Genomic DNA, 26,450 nt, shown 5'->3' on the forward strand with positions numbered 1-26,450 from the left:
CTGTTTATTCTGATTGAAGCTGAGACATCTTGTCCATGTTCAATGGAAAATAGAAGCTTTACATTGAAAACAAAAGAAGCTCTGAATTACAACAGCACAGGAAGGAGAAAAGAATTAAATACTTGTCAGTTTTGCTTGAAGGTGGGGATGGTGCATAACCTCTCTGAAAACGATGGGAATCTTCTGTTTGCAGTTGTGAAGGAAATCACGATAGAGACTATTTAAAAAATGAAGTATGTCGTTTCAGTTGATGTAGGTTAGAAAGAACTTTTAGCTTAATAGTAAAAATATTTTTTATTTCAAGAAACAACTTTTTCATTGTTTTCATCCTTTTCCCATTGCTCTCTTTCTTGCTGTTTTTTGGTCATGTGCTTGTTTGGTTTTTAATATTATGTTGATTGTTTATCTATTCTTCCTCTCCTCTTTCAGTGATAATACCTTTCAAGTCTTAGGGCTGAAGTGGTGTTTTTTTCCCAGGATCTTTCTTGGAGGTTCTTACCAAAGTTTTTAGAAAAAATTCTCAGTCTCTTTCTTTCTCAAAAATTTGCTGTTTCCGAAGAACCTAACTTTAAATTATTTTCCTTCTCCAGCAATTGATAGTTCCTCTACGACAAGCAGTGCCTCTCCTGTTCTGAACAATTATGATGCCCTGGAAGGAGGTGGCTATCCAGGTAAGCGGTTTATCACATATTAATTCTGAATTGTTCGTTTAAAGACTTAAATGTTTACTGATTTTTTTTTATTTTTTTTTTTCTATTTCTGGTGTTGTTTCTTGTAAATTAACAAGTAGGTGAAGGAAATGCCTATGAAAGGAGTGGGAGCAATCATCAGAGAACACCTCGCTTTTTTTAATCACTTTTCACAGATTTAACACTGAAGTTGGGATAACTATTTATTAAAACTTCCCTGTTTACCACTGTAGTATTCAGGGTAGTGCTGAAAGTACACTCTGTGTAAAAGCTTTCTCTAGGTCATACTGTATGCTTGATTGTGTTGACACTATTAGCTGATAATAGTTGACATACCACTGAAGTTTTGAGACAGTAGTGATATCAGCTTGCAGAGATGCTTGGATCAGGTTATTTTCTTCTGGTTTTCTTCATTTAAAGAAAATGGCTGCTATTTTGCTTATTTTCTTCTCTTAATGTCAGGAGTGTCAGGTTTGTTCTAAATGAACTCTACTAGCAGACTATCTCCGTCTTGAAATCTATAGAGCTGTTATATTGAGAGAGGGTGGAAAAGATGCTGTTCAATGTAGATATGTTAGCCCGTATTTTAAATGATAATTGGGTTAATTTGGGTTGCCTCCCCTTCTGGCTCTTCTGCATTGCTTTGGCCTCTGAGAATGTCACAGTAGTTTGCTTAGTTTGATGGGCTCCTGTGTAAAGTAAAATCTCTGTCAAGTAAAAAGCCGATATTGCTATCCACATAGGGTCTAGCTCATGCAGTAAGCAGAGGTGTGGCTGGAGGATTACAAATTCTCATTTCTCAGCTAATAACTAATCATTTTGGTTCTGCTGAAGGCATATTCTAAAAATAACTTGTTCCTTCTCTTTAAAGAAAACAATAACAGGATCAACTTTAAATTTCTTCGATCTGTTGATTTATTTATTTAGTTAGTTTTTTTTCCTGGAGTGCTCATGCCAAATGTAGTTTCTTGAGTGGTTGGTCTCTTTATCTGTCACTTCTCTTGGTGGATTTTACCACGCTTAAATTCTTTGGAAACTTAGCTTATATTTGTAGACATTTCTAAAGAGTTTCATCTCTACCATTGTTTAGTTTTCTATGAATTTAGATCTATGTGTTACTTTCAATTTGACCTTTAAAAATAGTGGGACTAAACTGTGCTGCAGGGATATACAGGAGGGACTTGCATTACTTCAAGAAAAGCTCTGTGTCTACATTTAGATAATAGTTCTGTCATCTTAGCCTTATGTTTTAACAGTATTCATAAGTGGTAGAGGAGAGACTAAGCATGAATGGTCTCTTATGGTTTATATCAAGTGCAAATCTTGGAATAAAATGTGGTTCTGAGGGGTTTTTATTTCTTTTTTTATTCAGTTAAAATACTTTTTAAGTTGCTTTTGTTTTTGTAAAAATAGCATTTTGTTAGTAGTTACATGAGTCTGTGGTCATCTTCCCATGTATATCCCTTTTATCAGCATAATGGCAGTATTCTTCCCTGCTAATTCATTTGGTCAGCGCAGATAAACAACTTGATGGATAATACAAAAACTTATAAACGGAAGCGTTGTTTGTTAAGCATTTAGGAGCTTATATTTAAATTAAGAAAGAAATAGTAAGTATATTCAATACCTGTGGGATTTCTTCGGTCTTTCCAGAGGCACGTTCTGTGACCAGCAGTCCAGTTCCTGCTCCATCAGTCCCCCAAACATCAAAAGCTTCTAAGCCCTTTGGTTATGGATATCCAACACTGCAGCCTGGCTACCAAAATGCAGCACCACCTACTCCTGTGCAGCCCAGTAATTCAGGACACCATCCTGGGTTTCAGCACTATCCACAGGTTTGTATTTTTTAAATTAAAAGTTACTTCATGGAGCAACTTCATGGGAAAAGTCTTTTCTGCGTGATATATATATATTTTTTTTACATATTTTCATATTTTCATAATTTGTGACAAATATTAATTATAATATTGATGTTATAGCTCTGGATCTTAACTTTTTATCAGAAGGCTTTTAAATTAAAATTTTAAGTGTATCTCCAAACAGTTAGGCTTAACAAGTTTGCTTCACCAGTTATTAGCAGCATCCACAGTTTTAAGGTTTGATGTTTCAGAGCACTGTACTTCACTGATAGGAAACCATGAAGAAGCATAATGAAGTACTTGATCAGCAAATGTGTGTTTGATCAGAGTGCTTGATGGACTATGGTCTCAAGCATTAAGTCACCTTAGAATCAAGTCACGGCATAGGGTCCAGATGAAGGAGCTCTGTAGAGCCTGTGCTGGGTGTGTGGTGGAGCAGGCCGCCTGCATCTGCTCTGTTTTCTTGGTAAAGAGAGCACCAAGCACCCAAGAAGTTGTGTACGATCACCTGGCTTCTGTTGAGCATGTAAGTCACCCAAGAGCAGTGAAATCTGAAGAAGAGGCAGACGCTGAGGCAAAATACAAATGCTGAAGCAGTGCAGAGAAGTCTCTGTGAAGGGGTGTAGAAAACGGAATGTACTGGTTTACAAATCCCACTCTGAAATAAGGCCCAGCTGGCAAATATATCAAAGCTGATGTTACAGGTGATGAAACTCCTTGCTTATCTGTGTAGTACCATAAATCAGCATATAATATTCAGGAATGTTTTTACTTTTATGGAGGTAATGTAAAATGTGACATGGAGGAAATGCTTAATTTTTTTTTTTTTTTAAGTTGAAAGCTTCATCCTCACTGTAATGTGAGGTGGTGTTAGGCTTTTTCAGGAGTACTCAGTAAAAGAACAAAACCCAACAATTACAAGTTGCAGCAAGAGAAATTCCAGTTGGGCATATAAGGTGAAAATTCCTCAGAATGGAAGTGAGGAAGCACTAGAGCAGATTGTGCTGTGAAATCTTCAATCCTTAGATATTTTGAAAGCTCAGCTGGATAAGGTTATGAGCAACGTGATCTAACTTGAAAGTTAACCTTCCCTGAGCAGGGGTTGGACTGCCAGACCTCAAAGGTGCCTTCCAAACTAACCTTTCCTCCTCTTCTATGGTGTTTTGTTTTAATTTAAAAATAAATACATAAAACCAGTTTGTGTAACTTGGAAAAGTTACATTGTAACATCTTTGAAGAGAAGAAAATTGGCAGCCTTTCTTGTAACTTGTTTTCCTACACCTGGAAAGCTTGAATGATTATGTGTGTCTTCCGGTGTTGATTTGTATAATGAATTTGAATTTTGTCCAATGACACATATTTGGAAGGTATGTCACATTTGCCTTTGATTTTTTTTTTTTTTTTAATTTCTACCATACGACACTCCTCTTGTTTGTTTGGGTTTGTTACTAACTACTGCTGTATCTTTTTTTTAATAGATGTCTGGAAGAACTGGGATTACAAGAACATCTAAGGTTCTTATTTAAACATGGCTGTGTGTTTACCCATTTGCAATGCTCTTCCTTTTTCAGCAATATCCAGGTGTGAACCAGCTGTCCTCTTCCTTAGGAGGCTTAAGTCTACAGCACTCTCAGCAGCCAGAAAGCTTGAGACCAGTAAACCTTACACAAGATAGAAATATTTTGCCTGTGTCTTCAGTTCCAGCACCTGTGCCTAACTTGAATTCTGATCTTAGGAAATTAAACTGCAGTCCAGAGTAAGTGTACTGTGTCTAGAACAGCATCTTAAATAATTACTAGTCACTGAAAAATGTGTCAAAAAATGTCTAAACTGAATCCTGACTTTAAATCTTTGTGATGAGCTAATATAACCCCTTTCTCTTTAAAATGTTTATCCTCTGCATCCTTACACAAATGTTGAAACTGTCCTGCCATCAGAATACATCATATGCGGTGTGAGTGTAGCTCACTTACTAAAGCATTAAAAAACCTGCATAATCTTTGCCTTGTTTTATCCATCTAAAAAAAGATATTAATAAACACCTTAATGTTATACAGTACATTTCATAGAGCATTTTTGTAATATTGCATAGGATTTTTTCCCAGAGAATTACGGTGATCATGCCTAAATACACTGAATAAACCGTGAGTATATTTTACTGTGGTAATCCTGCAATCATGATGTATCCTTTCACCTCTAATTAACACTGAGTAGTATTATCTACTATCCCAAGTCAGGTGCCGCTGAGTACAATGCAAATTGATCTCCCCCAAAGATCTTAATCCTAATTCCAAAAGAGATTGTATTCATTGCCCCAGATTAACTCAGATGACTGCCCTAGTGATAATGCATGGTCCCACCAGAAAACAGAAATCAGAAAACTGGGGGTCTCAAAATCATTTTTAGGTGTGGAGCACTTTGGACAGGACTATTTGTGCGTTGCGTTCTTTTTAATGCCCTTTATTTAGCTTTAAGTCCATCCTCCACTTTACATACACAAAAGAAAAGATTTTTGACTCTCTCAGTATTTGAGATGCTTTTCTACTATTTTCTTATATGAAGAGTACTTTCTGAGATCCTGTAATTATTGTATTCCTTCACCCAACAAAAATCTTTATAATGAATAAAAAATACATCATTTTACATTGAGCATTGTATCTAAAGCAGTTTTATCTCTTTGTTGCAAGTTGATCTTGGTATACTTGCATTGCTGAACCACTAAATTGGGGAGCTGGGGAGTATTTTTTGTTTCTTTCTTCAGGAGGCTTTTTAAGTATCTTTGCATTCATTTTGTTTATTAAATCAGCTTTTTAAAGCATAGTATTTCTTAAATTTCAGAATTCTTTAAAATCAGGTGTTAACACAAATGATGTTTTTAACATCATTTAAATTTTCATTTACAACATAATGTTTTTATTTCCTTTCAGCTCATTTCGATGTACATTGACAAATATTCCACAGACACAGGCTTTGTTAAACAAAGCTAAGCTTCCTTTGGGTTTGTTGCTACATCCCTTTAGAGATCTAACGGTAAAGTAGCTTACTTTTTTTTTTTTTAGTGTGTATATATATTTAATACACGCATTTGTCCTATTTTCGTTCAAACAATAAAATATAATGAAGTATAAGTTCTAAATTTAACAAAAGTAACAAAAAATTGTTTGGGACTTAGGAGGAGGGGAAAAATGCCTTGAAATTGCTACTTCATTGAAATTTGTAAGGGAGAAGCTTGGGACAAGTCCTTCAAAATTTTTTCCTTATTGTTGGAAGTGTTTGCTTGCCTGTGGTTCTCTGAAGTTCTGAATTACTACTGCGTGTTGGGCTCAGAACTGTCAGATACCTCTTGAAAAGGTGTTTACAGTGCACTCTTGAAGAGAGATGCTCATCTTGAACGTATTACTGGCATGATAAATGCTGTTTATAGAAAATAAGCACAGTGTAAGATTGAAGCTGTGTTCATAACCGTTAAGCAACTCCTCTCCATCTAATTTATTTGTATTTATGTAAAAAGGCAAGTAACTGTCTGGTGTGACTTCCTTTCGTATAATGTGTATTCTTTATGTAAGGTTTGCTGTCTGTTGCATTTAGTCACCCAAAGTTGTCCTGTCTTTCATAATTACTTTTACCATAGTAGCTGTGTAATTGTAACTGTAATTTGAAGTAATTTCATTTAAAATCTTATTACATATTTGATTTGTGAGATTGGATTAAGACAGTAATTAAATGTTATTTCTTCTTATTTTAAAGGGGAGGATATTTTTAATACACATCATAATTACTCTGTATGAAAATGAGCTAAAAAGATAAAAGGAAAGGGGATAGAATATCTAGTCTTATGAAGCTTTTATACACTGTACTGCACAGTAATGTTTATAAAATGTATTACGTACCTTTGTTACAGCTATCCATTGTTTCTTTTTAGCAATTACCAGTAATAACATCAAGCACAATAGTGAGATGCAGATCCTGCAGGACATATATCAACCCTTTTGTTTCTTTCATTGATCAAAGGAGGTGGAAATGCAATCTGTGCTATAGAGTTAATGATGGTAAGTTTTTGTAGCAGGAGATGCTTGCATTTATAGAATCTCTTTCAAGTATTTGCATCATATCAGTCCATAGGATATTTTAAATTAAAATGTAGATTAAAATGACAGTGTTCTTAAGATGTTTTTTAAAATCTCTGGATCATAAGTCAGATGGTGCATTTTCTGAAGCGATAGGTTGGTTTGCAATTTTCTGGGAGGCAAAGAAAATGTAATCGTGTTACCCTGATTACCTGCATAATGAAATCAACTTACTCCGTTGACTGCTGTTGCAACACGCAAATGGAAACATGATGACAGCTAATACTGTCTGCTGGCTAATCCAGGTCAGAGGTTATGAGAAGCAATACAGACTGAAGCTTCTTGTTGTGAAATGCTCTATTTGCATTGGTGTTTTAAAGTTGGGGATATACTGCTGTTTAAAATAAATCTTCCTTTGTTTCCAGTTATTTAAATTTGATGTTGCTTGGGATACTTGAAATGTTCCTTAGTTTTATGTATCCTTAACATGAATTTTTTTTCTATTGTTAGGGATAATTGAAATATGTCTGCATTAGTTTACGTGTAGCTGCCATAATGGTTTCTATTTGACAAATATATAAGCTTTTTTGTGGAACAAAAAAAAATTCTTTTTCTTTATAGTTCCTGAAGAATTTATGTATAATCCTCTGACACGATCTTATGGAGAGCCTCACAAACGGCCAGAGGTCCAAAATTCTACAGTGGAATTCATTGCTTCCTCGGACTATATGGTAAAAAAAGTTTTCATGGTAACTTCAACAGCAATTGCATGTTAATATAAATGCATTTGAAATTAACATTGCATATTGCTTCAGTGGTGTGTATTAATTTTCCTGTGAAGGTCCCCTTAACACCAAGTAGTAGTTAAAAATCATATTTATTTGGAGTTTTGGCAAATGTGGATGTTTGAAGTCTTGTCAGTTAAAGGCAATTGCAATGTGTGTAGTCATCCAGTGTAGTTTAATGTGGCATAGTCTGGTCTGAGTCTGATGCAATGTGGTTTCTGGGTTTCTCTATCATTTTGAAGAGGTTTTGAAAGACCAATAATGGAATAATGAGATAATTAAGTCGGGTTACAATTTTTACTTACTAATTGTGACAAGAACGATTCTAACTAGGAGTAAACCTACAGTTGCTGTCATAGTAGTCTTGTCTCCGAGAAAGAAAAATGAGGCCTGGGAAAAGGCCCTGTTCATAATGACATTGTTAACAACAGCAAAAATAAATTGTTCTCTTGTTTTTGAATTGAAACGCTGTGGCCAAGACATTTGGCAATGAATAAATACATCTTGTTATACGGTTTGGAAAAGGATGTTTGTAGAATATTTTAACTCCATTTAATAGATTGCATTGTCCACATACTGGTGTTTTACAAGAGTCAATTCCATATCTGCCATCAAAGAGCCACATTTGAGTTGACTGTTGGAAGGAGAGACTAAAATATCCAACTTCTGTTCTGAAGCATAACATTATATGCTTATTACAAATGGGAATTATTAACCACTGGGAATTGTGGTTAAGTCTAAACATGTGACTCTTAGTTAGTAAACCAGTTTTATTGCATAATGTATACTTTGCATTTTTCTAAGTATTCCTTTTTCCCACTTCCCTTTCTAATGACTAATCATTTTTAACATTTCTTTAAATATGATTTTTGAACGTTTTTTTATTTTTATTTTTTTACTTTGTAGCTTCGTCCTCCTCAGCCTGCGGTATATTTATTTGTTTTAGATGTGTCTCATAATGCAGTGGAGGCTGGATATTTGACAATAGTCTGCCAGTCATTGCTGGAAAACCTAGACAAGTAAGAATATAAATAACATTTTCAAATTAGCTAACGTGTTATTATGAACAATACTAACCTACAGTTTTGCAGAAAACTTGCATATAGTGTTTAAATATTCTGTCCCTAAAGGACAGAAGTTCAGTTGCCTGAGATACTGAAATGCAACTTATATGTCTAAAACCAACAAAAATGGAAAAAAAATACACCAAGCAACCAAAAAAACCACCCCCCACCCCCCCCAAAAAACAGCTGTTGAAGCAATTTACATGAGAGCTAGCTTCTGTGCATGTGATTAAAGGTAGATCTGCAAAGAATTTACTTATTTATCTGCAAAGAATATTTAGCTGTAACTTCTAACAGCACGTTGATTGTACAAGCATCTTCCCCCCTGCCAAGACCAACAAAAATAACTAAATTACAGAGATTAAATTGGCTGGTTCTTGCACTGAAATGGCCGAGGTGCTGTGTACTGAACTGTTGTAACCACTAGTGTGAGACTGCCTAGGTGAATTGTGTTGTCAGTTTAGTTTTTTTAGATCACAGTTACCTAGATCTGCACGTGCTACTTTCTAGCTGTTCTCTTTTTCACACTGGAACAGCATGTATGGGATTGTTGGTGGTGCTTTTTGAGTGAGGCTTAATAAACTTCACTATGTTCCTGTCTTTTGAAAACTAATTTGCATCCTATGCGAAGTCTCACTCTGAAAATTATATCCTACAAGTTTTTCTTAGAAAACTTGGTTTTAATTTCTGATAAAGACACCAACATCTACAATAAAATTTGTCACTTACATTTATTGGTTTAGTCTTTCTTTGTTCGGGTCTTTACAGGTATTTTATCAATGATTCTCAGAAACATACTAAATTATTTTAGGAAACTTCATAAATACTATGCAAAGTCTATAGGAAAATGAGTACATCCAGTTAATTTATATACCCAGACTGTAAAAACAGTATTTGCGTCTATTGCTTTTGTTAACCAGCATGGTTTTCAGAACTTGCTGATGTTTTATATTTTTTTGAGAAATCCTGTTTAGTTTTTCTTTTTGTATTTTTAATGCCATACATAGGAATAGGGTCTATGTGAGAAATGAGAATGTTTTATTGTAGAGACACTGGATTTTGGTTTAGAGTTGTAAGTACTCTGTAACTACATTAGTAAATGGGGTTTTTGAATTATGAAAGAGCAGAATGCACTATTTTCTGTTGAAGAACTGAGAAGGCTACCTTCTTCCATGTGTCAGCATAATGTTTAAATGAACCTACTAAGTTCTCTCTCGGAACAAAACATCAATATATTAGTCCTTATCTGTAACACTTAGTCTTTTAAACTGTATCATTATCCCAGCTTTTCAGAAAATAGTGAAGAAATTACTTGTATTCATGTTTCAGATCTCCTTTCTTTTGTTCTCCCTTCAGCCCTGTATACATGAGCTGAGTTTCTGCTAACATCAGCAGGAGCTATGTGTATGTATGTATCCCGAGAGAGAAATTTAGGGCTTAATAGTTTATTTTTTAATGCTTCAGGCTGCCTGGAGACTCGAGAACAAGAATAGGGTTCATAACATTCGACAGCACTGTTCAGTTTTACAACTTGCAAGAAGGTTTATCTCAGCCTCAGATGCTGATTGTCTCAGATATTGATGGTAAGTAAAAAGGAAATGGAAACTTAATTTTTGAGAAGCTACCTTTTTTTCCCAGAAGAAAGATTAGAATCTTTCAAATATTTTGATATTAGGTCAATTTTATTGACTGCATAGGGAATATAATTTTTAAAAATAATCTTACACTAACTGCAGAGTAGGTGGTGTTTAAAAAGTGAAATTTAGATGTTAATTTTGCTTTGAATAAAACAAGCTTTGTATAGACTGTATTATTCTCGCTAATATATGTATCAGAAAAGTAGACTGTATTTCATGGTATGTGTAGCAGTGGGCAGTGAAATGTTTTGTTCTATTTTAACGTTTTTCTTTAATAAAATGCTTTTTTCCATTCTCCCTACAGATATTTTCCTACCTACACCAGATAGTTTACTTGTAAATCTCCATGAAAGCAAAGAGGTATGATTGCTGAAAATATATCATTAAATTTAAAGAGCTGAATATTCAAAATAGGGATTCCTTTTAAACTTTGAATTCAAGCCTATTTTCATAATATGCAATTTCAATGCTACTTTTTAATTATGGAAGTATTACATGATGTTTGTTTGCATCAGTTTTTTAAATTATGACTTTGTTTTCCTTAGTGTGTTGAAACTAAGCTGAAATATTTGGTGCTGATTGTTCCGCTTTGGTTATGGCAATTCAGCTTTTTAGAAATAGCAGAAAATCTCAAGCTTGCAAAATCTCATAAACACCTTTCAATCTGTTCTGCAGCTGATAAAAGATCTATTGAATGCGTTACCCAATATGTTCACCAATACAAGAGAAACACACAGTGCGTTGGGTCCTGCTCTTCAGGCTGCATTTAAACTGATGTCTCCAACGGGTGGTCGAATATCTGTGTTTCAAACTCAGTTACCGTCTTTGGGAGCGGGGCTTTTGCATTCCAGAGAAGATCCCAATCAAAGGTCAAGTACAAAGGTACAAAAACTTCCTTTGATAGTCATCTCATGAGACTAGGGACTGGCCATGTCTTTCTGACTTGCATAGTTCTGCAGATCAATGTTTGTTTTTCATTTATGGCAATTCACTAAATTATAATTATTCAATATCTTTGTGTGTTTAAGATCTCTAGTTTACGCATGTATGTGTGGTATTGTTTCACAGTGTATGAGCTGTCATTTGGGCCTTTGATCCATAGCTTTTTGTGGCAAACAAAAGAAGCTGCAAATATCTCTCTGACTTGTTTAATAGCAGTTAATATCAACCAGGGTTTTGAACCAAAGCATGGATATATTAACTTGTAGACCGAAAACATGATTTCTTACTATTTTTTATGGCCTTGTAGCTTACTGCATCCAGTAAGTGTTATATAGTTACGTGAGTATTTATTTGTATGAGAACGTAAACTTCTGTGAAAGTAGGGTCATAACTGCTTGTAAATACAAACTGAAAAAATATGGAGCATAAGGAAAACAATTTCTGCAGGTGGAAATGCCTATAAATTACTGCTTAAAGGAAACTTCCTTATGATACTTTGCCACTGAATAGTATGGTTTTTGTTCCATGAAGTCTTGAGAGAGCATGATTGTTGTCTTAATTATTTCCTGTATAATTTATTCACCAAAGGTGGTCCAGCATCTTGGTCCAGCAACAGACTTTTATAAGAAGTTGGCACTGGACTGCTCAGGCCAGCAGACTGCTGTGGATTTATTTCTCCTAAGTTCACAATATTCTGATCTAGCTTCTCTTGGTAAGGAGTACCTAATGTATCCATTCACTCTTTCCACACTGTTGTGTTGTCTTTGGAAGCACAGACTGCTTCAGGAATTCTTAAATTGTGTAAATCTTTTTGCACTTTTGTAAATTCAGCTAATGCTGCAAATGAATTGACTTTAAAGTTGATAGCAATAAAGAACAGAAGTGATGGATTGGTGGTATCAGACAATTTATTCTGAGATGTCATAGTTCTAAATGAGAAGGTACTCTCCTGCTCAAGAACAGGAAACAGCCAGATGACAAGGAATTAATACAGTTTAATCATAGGGGTAGAAACAGAGTGCTTGTCTTCCAGTATTAAACCAAGATTTGTCTCTGTGCACACACTTAATTTTGCCTCTTCACCATTAAATATTTCTGCATGTGCTTCTGTCTTAGCTGCCAAAGGTAGCATGCTTATTGAAGTAAGTGTATAATTAAGTAATTGTGTATTGGGATGATTCATCACTGTCTTCAGTGATCTGGGTATGGGCCAGTTCTCATCTTACAGGTGTGGGTCATATCAAGAAAAAGATGAACATAGATGTGACTTGCAGAAGGCTGAACACAATTTTTGTGTCCTGACTTCATGTGACAGTTTTACCATATCTTAACCATATCTTTTCCTCCTTCACAGCTTGCATGTCCAAGTATTCTGCTGGATGCATCTATTACTATCCATCTTTCCATCGTAGCCATAATCCTGCTCAGGCTGAAAAGTTGCAAAAAGACCTTAAAAGATACCTTACAAGAAAGATTGGATTTGAAGCAGTTATGCGCATAAGATGTACAAAAGGTATGTTTTAAATCCGGATTCGTGTGGAAAAGTTGGTGTACGCAGGTTAACTATCATTTTGAATGTGCTTAGTCTTTAGCACCATTAAATTTCAGGTTATTTCTCTTTCACTGAAGAGTAAGATAGTTGTCTTCTTTGTGTAAGTTATGTTAGCTTTTGCCATTTGTTTTTCTGTGTTGTTTTTTACTTAAGATGGCACCATCTCGCTTCAACTAAGTTGATGTGTAGTGTAAGGGCATCATTCAGTTGGGGGTGTTCAGAACTGAACATGAACTCTAAAGGATCATGCTGAAATGTCTAATGATTCACATAATTGATTCTGCTTGATAGAATAAGTATTTTTACTGTTTTCTTAAACATAGCTTGAGGGCTGTGGGTTTTAATTATTGATAGGAGTTTTTCATGCTGTTTTAAGCTCACTCTGAATTATTTAATCTGCTTCTAGGTCTTTCAATACACACCTTTCATGGGAACTTTTTTGTACGCTCTACTGATTTATTGTCCCTTGCCAATGTCAATCCTGATGCTGGATTTGCAGTACAAATGTCCATCGAGGAAAGTCTGACTGACACATCTTTGGTTTGTTTTCAAACAGCTCTTTTGTATACTTCCAGCAAAGGTAAATAAATTCAAATGAATTGGCCACTGGGCTTTTTGTTTCTTGTTCTAACATAATATCGTATAGTTAGTTTCACAGCCTTCTGTTTTTCTTTATACCCTAAAAGAATCTTGTAAGCTAGTGAGCCTACTTGGCAGTTAATCACATAATGTAAATCTTTATAAATTCTATTTTGATGGGAAACTGTAATTTATCTCCATCTTACATAGAGCTGATTCAGCAAGATTCCTTTCTTTAAAAGACATACCGTTGTTATAAGCAATAGCATGTTTGGCACACGCTTTATCCAAAAATCACAGACCTGTAATGGATTGGAGCAAGCTGCTAGTACATCGGGTGGGCGTAAAGAATAGCAGCTATGTTCTATTGTGGAATATGCCACAAAATTTGGGGAGAAAGCAATGTACTTCATTTGTAGGATCAAGACACTTACTGTGGATGTTATAAGCTAGTTTGTGTTATGAACTTGTGCTGATTTGTAAGTTGAAGGCTTTAGAGCATTGCAGAATTTGAACAGGTTAAGAGACAGCAATAGGAGTGGTGTTACAGCAATTTCCCAAGTGGTGTGTTTCTACAAGATGGGTGCATCTTAGATGAGAGGAGATATGCTGTAATGACTGAATTGTATACCTCTACCAGGAGATGTTGCGTAATGATTTCTACTTTTTTTATTAGGTGAACGTCGAATTCGAGTGCACACACTTTGCTTGCCTGTAGTAAGTTCACTGGCAGATGTATATGCAGGAGCAGATGTACAAGCAGTTGTATGCCTCTTAGCAAACATGGGTGAGTACAGAAGGAAGATTCAAATATCTTTTTGTATGTTCTTAATTTTACCAGCTGTTTAAATGATGAAGTAGTGAATGAAGCCTGGATATTGTAGAAGAAGGTTGGAGTGGAGCACACTGAAGCCTGAGAATATGTAAGATGACAAAAAGTTATACCAAAACTATTATTTTAAATATTCCTTAGTCTGAATACTTGGTTGACTTAAATCTTTTGAAAGGAGCCTTCTTACATTCATACATAAACTCTAGAGTTTATTAAAGGACAAAGAATCATAACACACTTGGACCAAAACTCTTGTTTTTATATCATCATTTCCATGGTTGTTATCTCAAACTTTAGTGTTCTAGGATTACTTAAGAAGCAGAGTGATTCATTTAGTGAGTTGCTGGAGACTAGAAGGGATCTTCTGACAACAGTGTATCCGAGATATACGTTAGTTTTCTATTCTTCTATACTGTCATTGCTGGGTTGAGCATTCTATTTGTGGATCATAAGTAGCTGTTTTGTAGGCTGATCTCTGCCATTGAATGTGTGTGGCTCTATGCAGCTTTTTAGTATTTGCTATGTTCTATATTAATAGACAAATAAATTGGAAGAAATAAATAGTACTTCTGTATCTCGTCTTAAATGTGCATTCAGTCCAGCAGGTGGCTTCCTCTTACCAAAGGATTTGTCAACCCTTTCTCAGCAGAGAAAGATGAAGCTTTTTAGTTTACACTAATCATAATTATACCACTGAAATAATGGAAGAAATTTCTTGTGGAAAAAAAAATCAAAAATAATTGCTGCAAATCTTATCTTGGAAGTAGGACAGCAGAGAGTTTCATCATCAGCCAAGTTATTTATATAAGGTTTAAAGCAAGATTTATATTTAGTCTCAAGTATATACCACAGCTTTAAACAATATTTTAAATTCTCCAAGAGTAAGAACTAGGGAGCGAAGATCAGCCACACTGTATTTTTTAAGCATTGTGAAAGTGAGTTTCTGTATGGGCAATCATCTTATTTAATCCTAAAAAAAGTTAGGACCACAGGTGTGGGGTTTTTTTAAATCTTAAAATATTACCCAAAAGGACAACTAATATTTTCAAAATTCAAGGGAATGAATGAGACCAACTCTGGTAACTTCTTGTATCCTTCTAATCCAACAGCTGTGGATCGCTCAGTTTCATCTAGTCTTTCGGATGCAAGAGATGCCTTAGTTAATGCCGTGGTAGACTCTTTGGCAGCATACATGTCAACTGCCTCAAATCTGCAGCAGTCCATGCTGATAGCACCCAATTCCCTCAAGCTGTTTCCACTGTATATTTTGGCCCTTCTCAAACAGGTATGTATGATGTTTAACATTTGATATTTAATTCACTGTTCCATTTGAGGAATTCTTCAGCTCTAGGTCAAGCAATGTCTGCACTTTTCTGAAATTATGAAAATTGGGTTATTCTCTTCAAGCTTACAGGACTTTCACATAAAAGATGACTATGTTAGCTTATTTTAAATTATTAGTGCCTGAACAGTTTATGGTTTACTTGATTGTGAATTTTTTATATTTTGTCTTTATATTGTTTTTAATATCTTTGTATTACCAAATATCATCCCTAAAAATAATTTTTTGTTTTGTTATCATTAAATCTCATAGTTTAAAGATTTTCATGTCTGACAGTTCTTTGTTTTCTTATTACGAATAAACCTTTAGGTAAGTTTGGTAAGAAATACGATCAGAATAACTTATTTTCTTTGGCTTAGTGATTACTTCAGTCTCTAATATACTGATTAGGACTTCTTTGGCACTTGCATAAGTAATGCAGTTAATTTATTATCAAGAGGATCTGTGTAAAAGACAGAAGTAAGAGTGGCTGAGAAAGTTGTTTAGGGGGTGCTTCTAATTGTCTTTGTTAACAGTAATAAAGCAGCCTGGGATTTAGAGAAACCAAAACCAAAATGCATATGGCAGCCAAGGAGAAGAGGGCTGACGTACTTAGCTTTGTTGTAGAAGTGAATATGAACTTTGATTATAGGAATCTTCTCCACTGATTCAGAATATGGTAGACTGTTTCTAAAGGAGATCTGAAAAATCCAGTAGGAGAGTTACAAAATAAATCCTATGAGAGCCTCGTTTTTGCTATAAAACATGAAAGTGTATTTTCCTTCTAAAGCTTTTCCCTAATACTTAATTCTTACTAATATCAAATCAGAGTTAATCTTACCCACAGAAGTATCTTTTTTTGAACTCTGCTAGGCTCCTGTCTTCCCAGGATATCTTGCATCAGTGAGTTTCACAGGCCAGTAACATTTGTCAAGAAAAAAAATGAGAAATGCTGGCACAGTCGCCTGCAAATTTTACACAAAGTGGGGGGAAATTTTTTTTATTCTCCTCCATCAATAAGGAGGGAGAATGGATTAAGTTTTAAAAGGTATTGTGTTCAAGGTGTATTTGATTAAGATTCTAATGTATCTCAATAAGTTACATTTCTTCACAAAAGCTTTGCCAGCTTTGCTTAACACTTTAAAAAAAATCTGAAATACACTGTTTAAATGAGACATAAAATACAGAATTTGAGTAACAGCACTGTTCTCTTACAGAAAGCATTTAGAACAGGCACGAGTACACGCTTGGATGATCGTGTGTATGCGATGTGCCAGATGAAGAGCCAGCCTCTTGTTCATTTGATGAAAATGATACATCCCAACTTGTACAGAATAGACAAGTTGATTGATGAGGTAATGTATGAAGCCTGTTTTGTAACATTTTCTAGTTTTAATGGTCTGTTAAACTTGACATTGTGCTGTAATAATTTAATTAAAGTTGTTGTAATTAAACTGAGCATAATTTAAAAAAAAAAAAAACCACAAGAAAACCATTTATTTTCAGGTTTTGAGTTGCAAGTACAGCAACGTGTTATGAGCAGAACTGTGGTTTTATTTCACCTTGTTTCATTGACTACAACAATTCCATGTTTTTCTATTATACAAATAAAGCAGAGAAAATTGTATGTATTGGAAACATCTCCAGTGTAGTTTTGTGGTTTAGAACTGTCTGGGGGAAATGAATGAAGTAGATTCAGTGGAAGATTCTAGGTTTTCTGTACTGAAACCAGATCAAGTTGCCTGCACTAACAAACTTCCAGTGGTTTCTCAGACTGATGTGGATGAAACAGAATTGTATTTCTAGATGGTCACGATCAGACTGAGGAAGTGTTTCACATACAAAACCAGGTTTTATTAGTTTGCCTTTTACAGATTAAGTGTCATACAAGATTATATGGTAACTTGAATAGTTTCTCTGGCAGTTGATATTGTTCAGCACAACCTGTGAGCTATTTATAGTTTCAAAGTTTCCTTTAAGAAATTTCATAAACTCACATATGTGAGTCTAAACTCAGTGTTCTTCAGTGGAGTTGATTAGTTAGTCTTTTGTATTGCCCCCCACCCCCAGTATTTGAGAAACCAGCTTCTTCAACTAACCTTGTTAAGTTTTTTTGTGGAACTTATGGTGAAACACTATATTCAGTGTGCGAGTGCTGTAAAGGACCAGCAGTGACTTTGGGAGATCCAGTTTTATTAGACAAAGGATTTCAGATCAGTTTTTTTCTAGGAGAATAATACTGAAAATAGGGCTTATTTGACCTACTGAAATTAACTGACAAACCCCATTTTAAATTATGTAACAGTGCTATTTAGTACTACTTCAGTTTAAAGTATTTGTGACAGGCTGTTCTTAAATTTCTTGTTGCTTTATGATATGTATATTACAGGATATTTTTTTTAATGTTTTCGCTGGTTTTCTTTTAGCACTTGATTCTTGAGAGCATTGAGTAAAACCTGGAACTCTCCCAAGTGGAATTCAGTAGCTTTATTTTCATTTTTATGTATAAATCCGAACAAGCTTCTAATATATTGCATTATAATGCAAAATTTTTTTAAATAGTAATTTTTTTATAATCTTTTACCATGTGGAGATATGCTTAGTCTCTAGATTATTTTTTCTCTACATTATTTGCAGAATGCTTCACAGATTCTTAATAGATATTCAGCCTATTTTTGTATTGGAGGGGAAAGCAGCTTTAATCTGAAAATACTGGGGATTTGGGGTGTTTTATTGGTTTTGGTTTTATTGCTGGGGAGGAAGGTGGAGTTATTTTTTAATAATGTCATTGCTAACAGCCAGATTGTTTAATCAGAGCAGTCATAGTGCTCTGTGGACAAACCCATGTATCGCTTCAGGCAGGATGTTAAATGAAGGAACTTTGTTACTTTAATGCAATAAAATAGTAAATCCTTATAGGAAGTAAAATTTGATGTTTTTCTGCTCTTGCAACATTCCTAGTGAAGTTGAATGCAATGAAAAAATCACAGAATCACAGAATCATCTAGGTTGGAAAGGACCTTGAAGATCATCTAGTCCAACCATTAACCTAGCACTGACAGTTCCCAACTACACCATATCCCTCAGCGCTATGTCGACCCGACTCTTAAACACCTCCAGGGATGGGGACTCCACCACCTTCCTGGGCAGCCCATTCCAATGCCTAACAACCCCTCCTGTAAAGAAATACTTCCTAATATCCAGTCTAAACCTTCCCTGGCACAACTTGAGGCCATTCCCTCTTGTCCTATCGCTTGTTACTTGGTTAAAGAGACTCATCCCCAGCTCTCTGCAACCTCCTTTCAGGTAGTTGTAGAGGGCAATGAAGTCTCCCCTCAGCCTCCTCTTCTCCAGACTAAACAACCCCAGTTCCCTCAGCCGCTCCTCGTACGACATGTGCTCCAGACCCTTCACCAGCTTCGTTGCCCTTCTCTGGACACGCTCGAGTAATTCAATGTCCTTTTTGTAGTGAGGGGCCCAAAACTGAACGCAGGAATCGAGGTGCGGCCTCACCAGTGCCGAGTACAGGGGTAAGATCACTTCCCTGTCCCTGCTGGCCACGCTATTTCTGATACAAGCCAGGATGCCATTGGCCTTCTTGGCCACCTGGGCACACTGCTGGTTCATGTTCAGCCGGCTGTCAATCAACACCCCCAGGTCCCTCTCTGACTGGCAGCTCTCCAGCCACTCCTCCCCAAGCCTGTAGCGCTGCTGGGGGTTGTTGTGGCTCAAGTGCAGCACCCGGCATTTGGCCTTATTGAAACTCATACAGTTGGCCTTAGCCCATCGCTCCAGCCTGTCCAGGTCTCTCTGCAGACCCTCCCTACCCTCGAGCAGATCAACACTCCCACCCAACTTGGTGTCATCTGCAAACTTACTGAGGGTGCACTCGATCCCCTTGTCTGGATCATCAATAAAGATGTTAAACAGGAGTGGCCCCAAATCCATGGAGGTTGTAGAAAATTTAAGTGTAAACACTAGAATTCTTCTGAAAGTTTGGCATCTATAGCCTGAGAAATGTTACATACACAAATGAACTTGCATTATTCTTTTTTAGGTAATAAAGTATTCTTTAGGTTAAGTAACATTCTAGAATTATTTGATATACATAATCATTTTAGGCTTAATGTCGCTAGAGATTAACAGTGTTTTGTCCTGTTTTTTACCTGCTTAAGATAAAAAATAGGATTTGCTTACACTGTAGTGTTATTGACTATTGTTTTTTCTTACAGAGTACAATACATGTAAATGACAGAGTTGTTCCTCAGCCACCTCTTCAGAAGTTGTCTGCAGAGAAGTTGACAAGAGAAGGAGCTTTTCTTATGGATTGTGGTTCAGTAAGTCATCAGTTTCACACATTCCTTTTTTTAAAAAAAAAAAAAATGCATGTTGCATTATTAAAAGCAGTCAACTCTGAACAATAACAGTGTAGTGAATCATCATTCCAGGTAATCTGGCAGTAATCCAGTGAAAGACTTTCATATTTTGATCAGAGGAGTATCTCTGAGGCTGCATATTAAGGCTTCAGAGGTTAATTCTGTTCATGCTAGACTGATCAGAATATATCAAGAGTTCACATCAAGTTTGGGTTTTTTTCTGGACATAATGAATTTCCATTTTCCAAAATCTCTCTTAATGGTTATTAAATTGTATGTACTATAATCTCTCTAACAAAGCACTTCTTATTGATGCAAGAACCTTCTGAATTATGCACAAATATAAGTGGGTTTATGTTTTGTGGCTTGTGTGACTTAAGAGTTGCCAGACTGAGGGAATTGTGAGGAGTGAACAAAATTTGTATATACAGTTTAAGGTATTCATAGAAATTACACTAAAACACACTTAATTGGATAAAACGTGCTACTTGAACAATATGATAAGACATTATGCTACTCTAATGGCAGTCTAGAAAGTGCTTTAAACCTTGTGTGAGTTCAGGGGCTGAGTGTGAATGTCAAATTAGCTTCTGTCTCCAGATATCTAAAATAATTACTATAATGTGGTTTCGTAATTGATGCTTTACTGTGACTTGTTTAGATTGGAAGTCAACTGTGCAGTAACTGACACAGTGGTGTGACTTTATAAAATTTTAGGATTTTCATTCTTTAGGAGGTGACGTGGGAAGTTACTCATTAACTGTTCCAGCATAGATGTGTCCTGCATCCTCACTCGTTCAGTATTTGCATTCTACCTATATATTTTTTTTTTACATTTAGTCATTGCAAATGCTACCAATGTACAAAGTAAATGTGCAAATAATGAATATAGAGTTGTATATACGAATTGCAATTGGAGCTCTCAAGTGATTCATTTGCATGAAAGGTATTATTCTGGTGGTATTCCAGTTACATCATCACTTGTCTCTCTCTAAAATGTATGCAAGGCCTTTACTAAAACTGATTTTGACATCTTACAGATTTTTTACATTTGGATTGGAAAAAACTGTGATAACAACTTCATAAAAGATGTCCTTGGTTACCCAAACTATGCGTCAGTACCACAGAAAATGGTAGGTGTTTTTAATGAGCTGTGCTGTATAGTGCTTATATTTGGAATCTATATTTAATCTATTTCTTCTGCATTTTCAGTTCTTAATTATGTAACTATGAATTAGGTTTTTTTTATTGGGTACCTTCTAACTTCTTGCCAGCTTCATAGGAGACCAAAGTTGTCAAATGCTTTCAAAGAAAGAATGTAAATTTTGGCATACATGGAATGCCAAAAAATTGTTCTATGGCATTACTGCTTTCATTATTTTTATGGAAATAAATGGGCTCACAAGAATAGAATGGAATTTCATAGAATTAATACAAAAATTATCTATTCAGATGTGTTAATTGTTAAGATTAGAATGACTTTATTGATATCATGGTTTTCAGAAGCATTGTGTTCTCTGAACTGGGCGTGAGATACCAAGTCTATGGTATGATGTGATAGGCCTCTAAGTAAAGGGTAAGAGTTGAGTTTTGCTTAGCTTCCAAGTCTTGGGTCAATGTTAAAAAGAAACACTTTTAGCTATTAGAACATCAAAGACCCTTGGATGTGTGTTTTGGTGGAGGGGGGTTTATATTATAACGTGTAACTATAGTCTTGTGCATGAAACAGAGGAGCATTAAAGAGAAGACTTCTCTTCTGTAGGTAGTGATTCCAGAATGTCACAAGTGGTGGGTAAGGCTGGACCCTTTTAAGACACTCTAGAGAAGTTCAGAATCAAATGGTTATTCAGATAGTACCACAAATTTGTTAGTCATTGTAGAAACACATAGGAGGGACATGGAGACCTGTTGGAGAAAGTCCAGAGGAAGGCCATGGAGGTGACTGGGGGGCTGGAGCACCTCCCCTGTGAGGACAGGCTGAGAGAGTTGGAGTTGTTCAACCTGGAGAAGAGAAGGTTCTGAGAAGACCTTATAGCATCCTTCCAGTACTTCAAGTGCGCCTGCAGGAAAGATGAGGAGGGACTCTCTATCAGGGAGTGTAGTGATAGGATGAGGGGTAATGGTTTTAAACTGAAAGAGGGTAGATTTAGATTAGACATAAGGAAGAAATTCTCTACTGTGAGGGTGGTGAGGCACTGGAACAGGTTACTCAGAGAAGCTGTGGCTGCCCCTTCCCTGGAGGTGTTCAAGGCCAGGTTGGACGGGGCTTTGAGCAACCTGGTCTAGTGGAAGGTGTCCCTGCCCATGGCAGGGGGGTTGGAACTAGATGGTCTTTAAGGTCCCTTCCAACCAAAGCATTCTAGGATTCCATAAAGATATTTTCTGCTTACAAAGCTTGCATAGTATGAAGAGGAAAAGTGACGAGTGGTAATTATAAGAACAGGTTAAGAGTGGTGAGCTTTAAGACTACTATAAAATTGGACTGCTTGTTCAGAGTTTTGTATTTTGCTTGTATTAGCAATTTAAAACTATCCCCTCTGATCGGCTGGTGGTAAGTATTAGTTGACTGAGTTTTCAGGAAGAACATGGATAAAGGAAGGATGATAACTTTTTTCACTGGTTATATAGCATCTATTATAAAGCAAATGAGAGAGAAAACTAACATGAACAAAAGTTATGCTTGCTTGTAAGTTGTCTTCCATTCATTGACAAAGGTAGCAATGGAACTACTTTTAAATTTTTAATCAGTTCTTTTATGTCGTATTAATTGTCTCAAAAGGTTATATTGTCCTAAGAGTTGATATATTTAGCTTAGTGAATGACTAAGTTTTTTTTAATTGTATTTTTTTCAGCTCATTCCCCAACCAAACAGTCCAGTATAATCTCTGCATTGAAATTTGCTTACAATTCAGATTTCAGTTCTTCATGTTTTGCTCATCTTTTCAGTGATGCAAAATGCAACATGTAGAATCTTGATTGACAGAGGAAAATAAAGGCAAGGAAACTGCTAAAGCAGCATTTTGAAAAGATGACTTTTTTAAAAGACCTTCCTTTGTAAAATCTTTTGCACTTAGAAGGCAATTTAAGTTAAAGATATACTTCTTCCTACAGAACAGATATTACTGAATTTTTGTACTTCAAGGTGAAAAAAAAAATGTGTATGTGTAACCCATGGTTGGTAATTTCTTAATAGAAGTTGTGGCTTGGGTCATGACTATCAAGATCTGTTTTTTTTAAAATAGTTTTGATAATAAAAGATGATGACTTCTTTCAATTACCTTCAACCAGACGCAGCTTCCTGAGGTAGATGCACTTTCTTCAGAAAGGACGCGATCTTTTATATCTTGGCTTAGAGACAGTAGACCTTTAAGTCCAGTTCTTCAAGTAATAAAGTAAGTATTTCTGTTAGGTACTCAATAATTATTGGCAACTTATATTTACGGTTTCGAATAGACACTGATGAAAAGTGGGAATATCTGGCCTGGAACAAACTGAATAACATCCTCTTTCCAGTTGCTATAGTGCTGTTATCTAAAACCGCTGAAACAAAGGTCGTCTTTGTATCTAGTGCAAATTCAGTTACTAATAGTTTTATTGGTAGGAATTAGTTACGTATTTTTATATTGTTAAGAACATAATGAAGCAGTGGATATCCTTATGATCAGTGGGGCTAACCGGGTTAATTTCTGGTATAGCTTTTATAATTTCAGTACATACATATAAAAAAAGAATCAAATAAGGTTAATAATCCTTATATCGTTTGATAATTGTATATAGTTGTTACTAAGCTCTGTAGGACAGCAGTTGATTTATGACAGGATGAGGCAAGTTCTGAAACCTTTTCAAGCTATGACTTACTTAAGAAGCTTAATTTCTATAAAATGTTTATATTTGAGTTTACATTTCATTTATTTTCTCTAGAGTACTCAGTTTACTGAACTGGATGGGAGATCACATTTTAGACAGTATGATGATGTTCTTACTCAGATAAATAATGTTTAAACATATGGCTGAAGCTTTTCAACTGTTGGCATTGCAGCTGCTGCTTGAATTGCAAGGAGTGCTGAGAGACCATAGTAAATATCAGAGACCATAGTAAATAGCAGAGGTTTACTGCACGCTGTACTGTACCAGGACAGAGGACTGTGCCCCAGGAAATTTTTATTGGGGAAGTAATTTTAAATACTAAGGACTTTGACAGGTTTACTTTCTCTGTGCTGTTGCCAAATAAGAAAAACTGAGGAGGGGATTGAGATTACATGTAATAGAGAGACAAATTATTTTCCATTATTGTAATCTTTATTAGGATTTAATTTAAGCCTTTCAGAATTCATTGCCACCAGCATATTTGTTAAGTTCTAAAACAAAACCCTTTTATGTTTACTTTCTTGTGTTTCTACAAGATACTTTAAATGCTATGTCACCCACTTTTCTACCATTTTATACTTCTTAAAAAGATGCTGTTGTTTGATAACATATTACAAACTTGTTTTTTCTAAACTTTGGATTATTGGCAATTGTAGTATCTTTGGACTGAATCTCCACTCCAAAGGACAAGCAGCAATTCATTAGAACTTCTGCTTGAATTTACAGTAGATTTTTTGCTTAATGTTTGGACTGAAATACCTTTCTGTCTTCTTTCAGAGATGAGAACCCTGCCAAAACAGATTTTTTTCAGCATTTAATTGAGGATCGGACAGAAGCAGCTTTCTCATATTATGAATTCTTGCTTAATATTCAGCAGCAGATTTGTAAGTGAACAAGGAATAAATGGAAGAAAAATCCTGACTTCAGATAGAAGCGTAGGCCAAGAGAAGCATGTGGGAAGTTACGAAAGCAGATGTTTGTTCTTCACAATATGCAGTGACCAGCACTGTTTTGGAAGCTTTACAGCTGAAGAAGTATACATTTCCAAAACAATTTTGCAGATTTACTTCAGTCTAAAAGTTCTAGGAGTGATGAAGCTGTTTCACTAGTAAACTTTAAATTGGTTTATACATGTTTCCAGTTGTGCAGCAATATGGTGCTCTGTTTATTGCAAGCTGATGAATTTATGTAGCTATGTGGGATGATATTTCTTAACGAAATGTACAATTAGGTAAAGTCTTTTTTCTTACATTTATTAGCCCTTCCAGATCCAAATTCTTAACAGAGATGTCAAAGGGCAGTGATATATGTTGGTTGTTTATATGAATTTCTTTTTAAAAGGAATGATTCATATTTACTAAAGACTTCAGCGAATTCCCTGTGAAAGTTGTAGAGTTTCAGTAAAGTACATCAATTGTAGAAATAAACTATATAATGTACATAAGTATTACATTTGTAAAGAAAATGTAAAAAATGTAACTAAAAAAAAGACTTAGCTCAGTGTGCAGAATTATTGAGTGCTCAATGATGAATTGTTTTGTCCCAGGCTAGACAATGAAGTTGACTATTAAAACATGCTAAAAAAAGGTAGCCATGTAGAAGGAACACAGCTGCTGCTTCTGTTAATTTTAGGTGAATTTATTTATGATTGGCTTACTAATTAAAAATATTTTGCTTTATCATGTGTTTTTATATTTATGGAAGTATCTTTTTGCAACTAAACTCTTACTGAACTGAATATTGAAGAGAACATGTTTACCACTTTATTTCACAGACCTCTGGAAGGGAGGAGAAAACACTGCATAGTCTGAAATGAGCTATTGATTTGAAGTTCCTAAACCCTTCTTATGTATTATCCTAAAGAAGGCATATCTGTTAACCTTGTTTTACATTTTGTAAACTGCTGTAGTCTTGGTCCAGGTTTCTGTCATTTGTGTTGTCTGCCATTTAGAATAAGCATGGGTCACTCACTCACACTTCATGATTTGTTTTCTGCTGTGATCTAACGAAATAAGAGAGGGGTGTAACAATTAATTACATCAATGGAAGTAAAAGTTTTAAAATGTCAAAATTCAAAATGTAATCACACTGTTGCATCTTCCTGAAACCTTGATCTTGCTAATGTTTTGGTAACTCAATGGTTTGGGCTTTTTGATAGATATATCCCAGATTTTTAAATTTGGTTGTTAAGTTGGGAGGGGTTTGGGTTTTTTTAGAGGCACATTAGAAATAATTCATGAAGCACAATCACTGATGCTTAGTATTCTGAACTTTGTTTATTTTTTTGGTTTGATGAAATGTGACTACAATGAAATAATTAAGTACAAAATAGTAAATGATGATTAGTATGATTACATTTTATTTTAAAGTAGCCTTGAAAATGCTAACACTGCATTTTAACTGCCATAGCCCCTGATTCAAATAGTCAAGAAAAAATGTGCTAGCTATGGTTTGCAAATGCTTTAAAAGCTACACTAATTAAATTCTGCAAGTGGTGTTATTCTGCATGTTAGCACAAACTCATTGTTTGGAGAAGATACCTTATAAGTTATATTTGTGTGTTGTCCTTAACTAAATGTGTTTAAGTTACCCAAAGATTACTTAAGAGAAACTTTCAATTTAGTAAATTAATTTATCATGTAATAAATGTCTGAGGCGATGCTGAATGTTGTCCCTAAATCAGACCTCCAGGATTTCAGTACTTGTTTGTAGATTAATTTGATTGGGTGAAAGCTAAGTGCTGCTGAAGAGTGGGGCATCTTACAAATAGTTTGTAATTGCAAAGATGAGAAGGGCATGTTACAATTTTATATGCCCCATGATTGATGCTTCTGACTTGTGAGCTTGATATTGAATATCTGGGAACATACTATGCCATGA

At 35.3% G+C, this 26,450-nt stretch overlaps 1 protein-coding gene across 2 annotated transcripts in view; it reads left to right on the top strand.

The window, feature by feature from the left end:
- The window catches only part of SEC24B (SEC24 homolog B, COPII coat complex component), a 47,921-nt gene extending 22,672 nt beyond the window's left edge, over positions 1–25,249 (top strand). For both annotated transcript variants that reach the window (XM_074823253.1, XM_074823254.1), the window contains 20 exons: positions 591–671; positions 2,343–2,524; positions 4,120–4,304; positions 5,476–5,578; positions 6,471–6,597; positions 7,237–7,346; positions 8,307–8,419; positions 9,929–10,047; positions 10,406–10,461; positions 10,777–10,983; positions 11,632–11,755; positions 12,398–12,556; positions 13,002–13,175; positions 13,851–13,961; positions 15,116–15,291; positions 16,545–16,682; positions 19,560–19,664; positions 20,744–20,836; positions 22,992–23,095; positions 24,348–25,249. In XM_074823253.1, coding sequence (XP_074679354.1) covers positions 591–671; positions 2,343–2,524; positions 4,120–4,304; positions 5,476–5,578; positions 6,471–6,597; positions 7,237–7,346; positions 8,307–8,419; positions 9,929–10,047; positions 10,406–10,461; positions 10,777–10,983; positions 11,632–11,755; positions 12,398–12,556; positions 13,002–13,175; positions 13,851–13,961; positions 15,116–15,291; positions 16,545–16,682; positions 19,560–19,664; positions 20,744–20,836; positions 22,992–23,095; positions 24,348–24,462 — 2,582 coding nt within the window. In that variant the 3' untranslated portion in view covers positions 24,463–25,249. The remainder of the gene's footprint in view (positions 1–590; positions 672–2,342; positions 2,525–4,119; positions 4,305–5,475; positions 5,579–6,470; positions 6,598–7,236; positions 7,347–8,306; positions 8,420–9,928; positions 10,048–10,405; positions 10,462–10,776; positions 10,984–11,631; positions 11,756–12,397; positions 12,557–13,001; positions 13,176–13,850; positions 13,962–15,115; positions 15,292–16,544; positions 16,683–19,559; positions 19,665–20,743; positions 20,837–22,991; positions 23,096–24,347) is intronic.
- Positions 25,250–26,450: the final 1,201 nt, after the last annotated feature.

This window comes from Strix aluco, chromosome 4 (genome assembly GCF_031877795.1).
Source record: "Strix aluco isolate bStrAlu1 chromosome 4, bStrAlu1.hap1, whole genome shotgun sequence".
Taxonomy (NCBI): domain Eukaryota; kingdom Metazoa; phylum Chordata; class Aves; order Strigiformes; family Strigidae; genus Strix; species Strix aluco.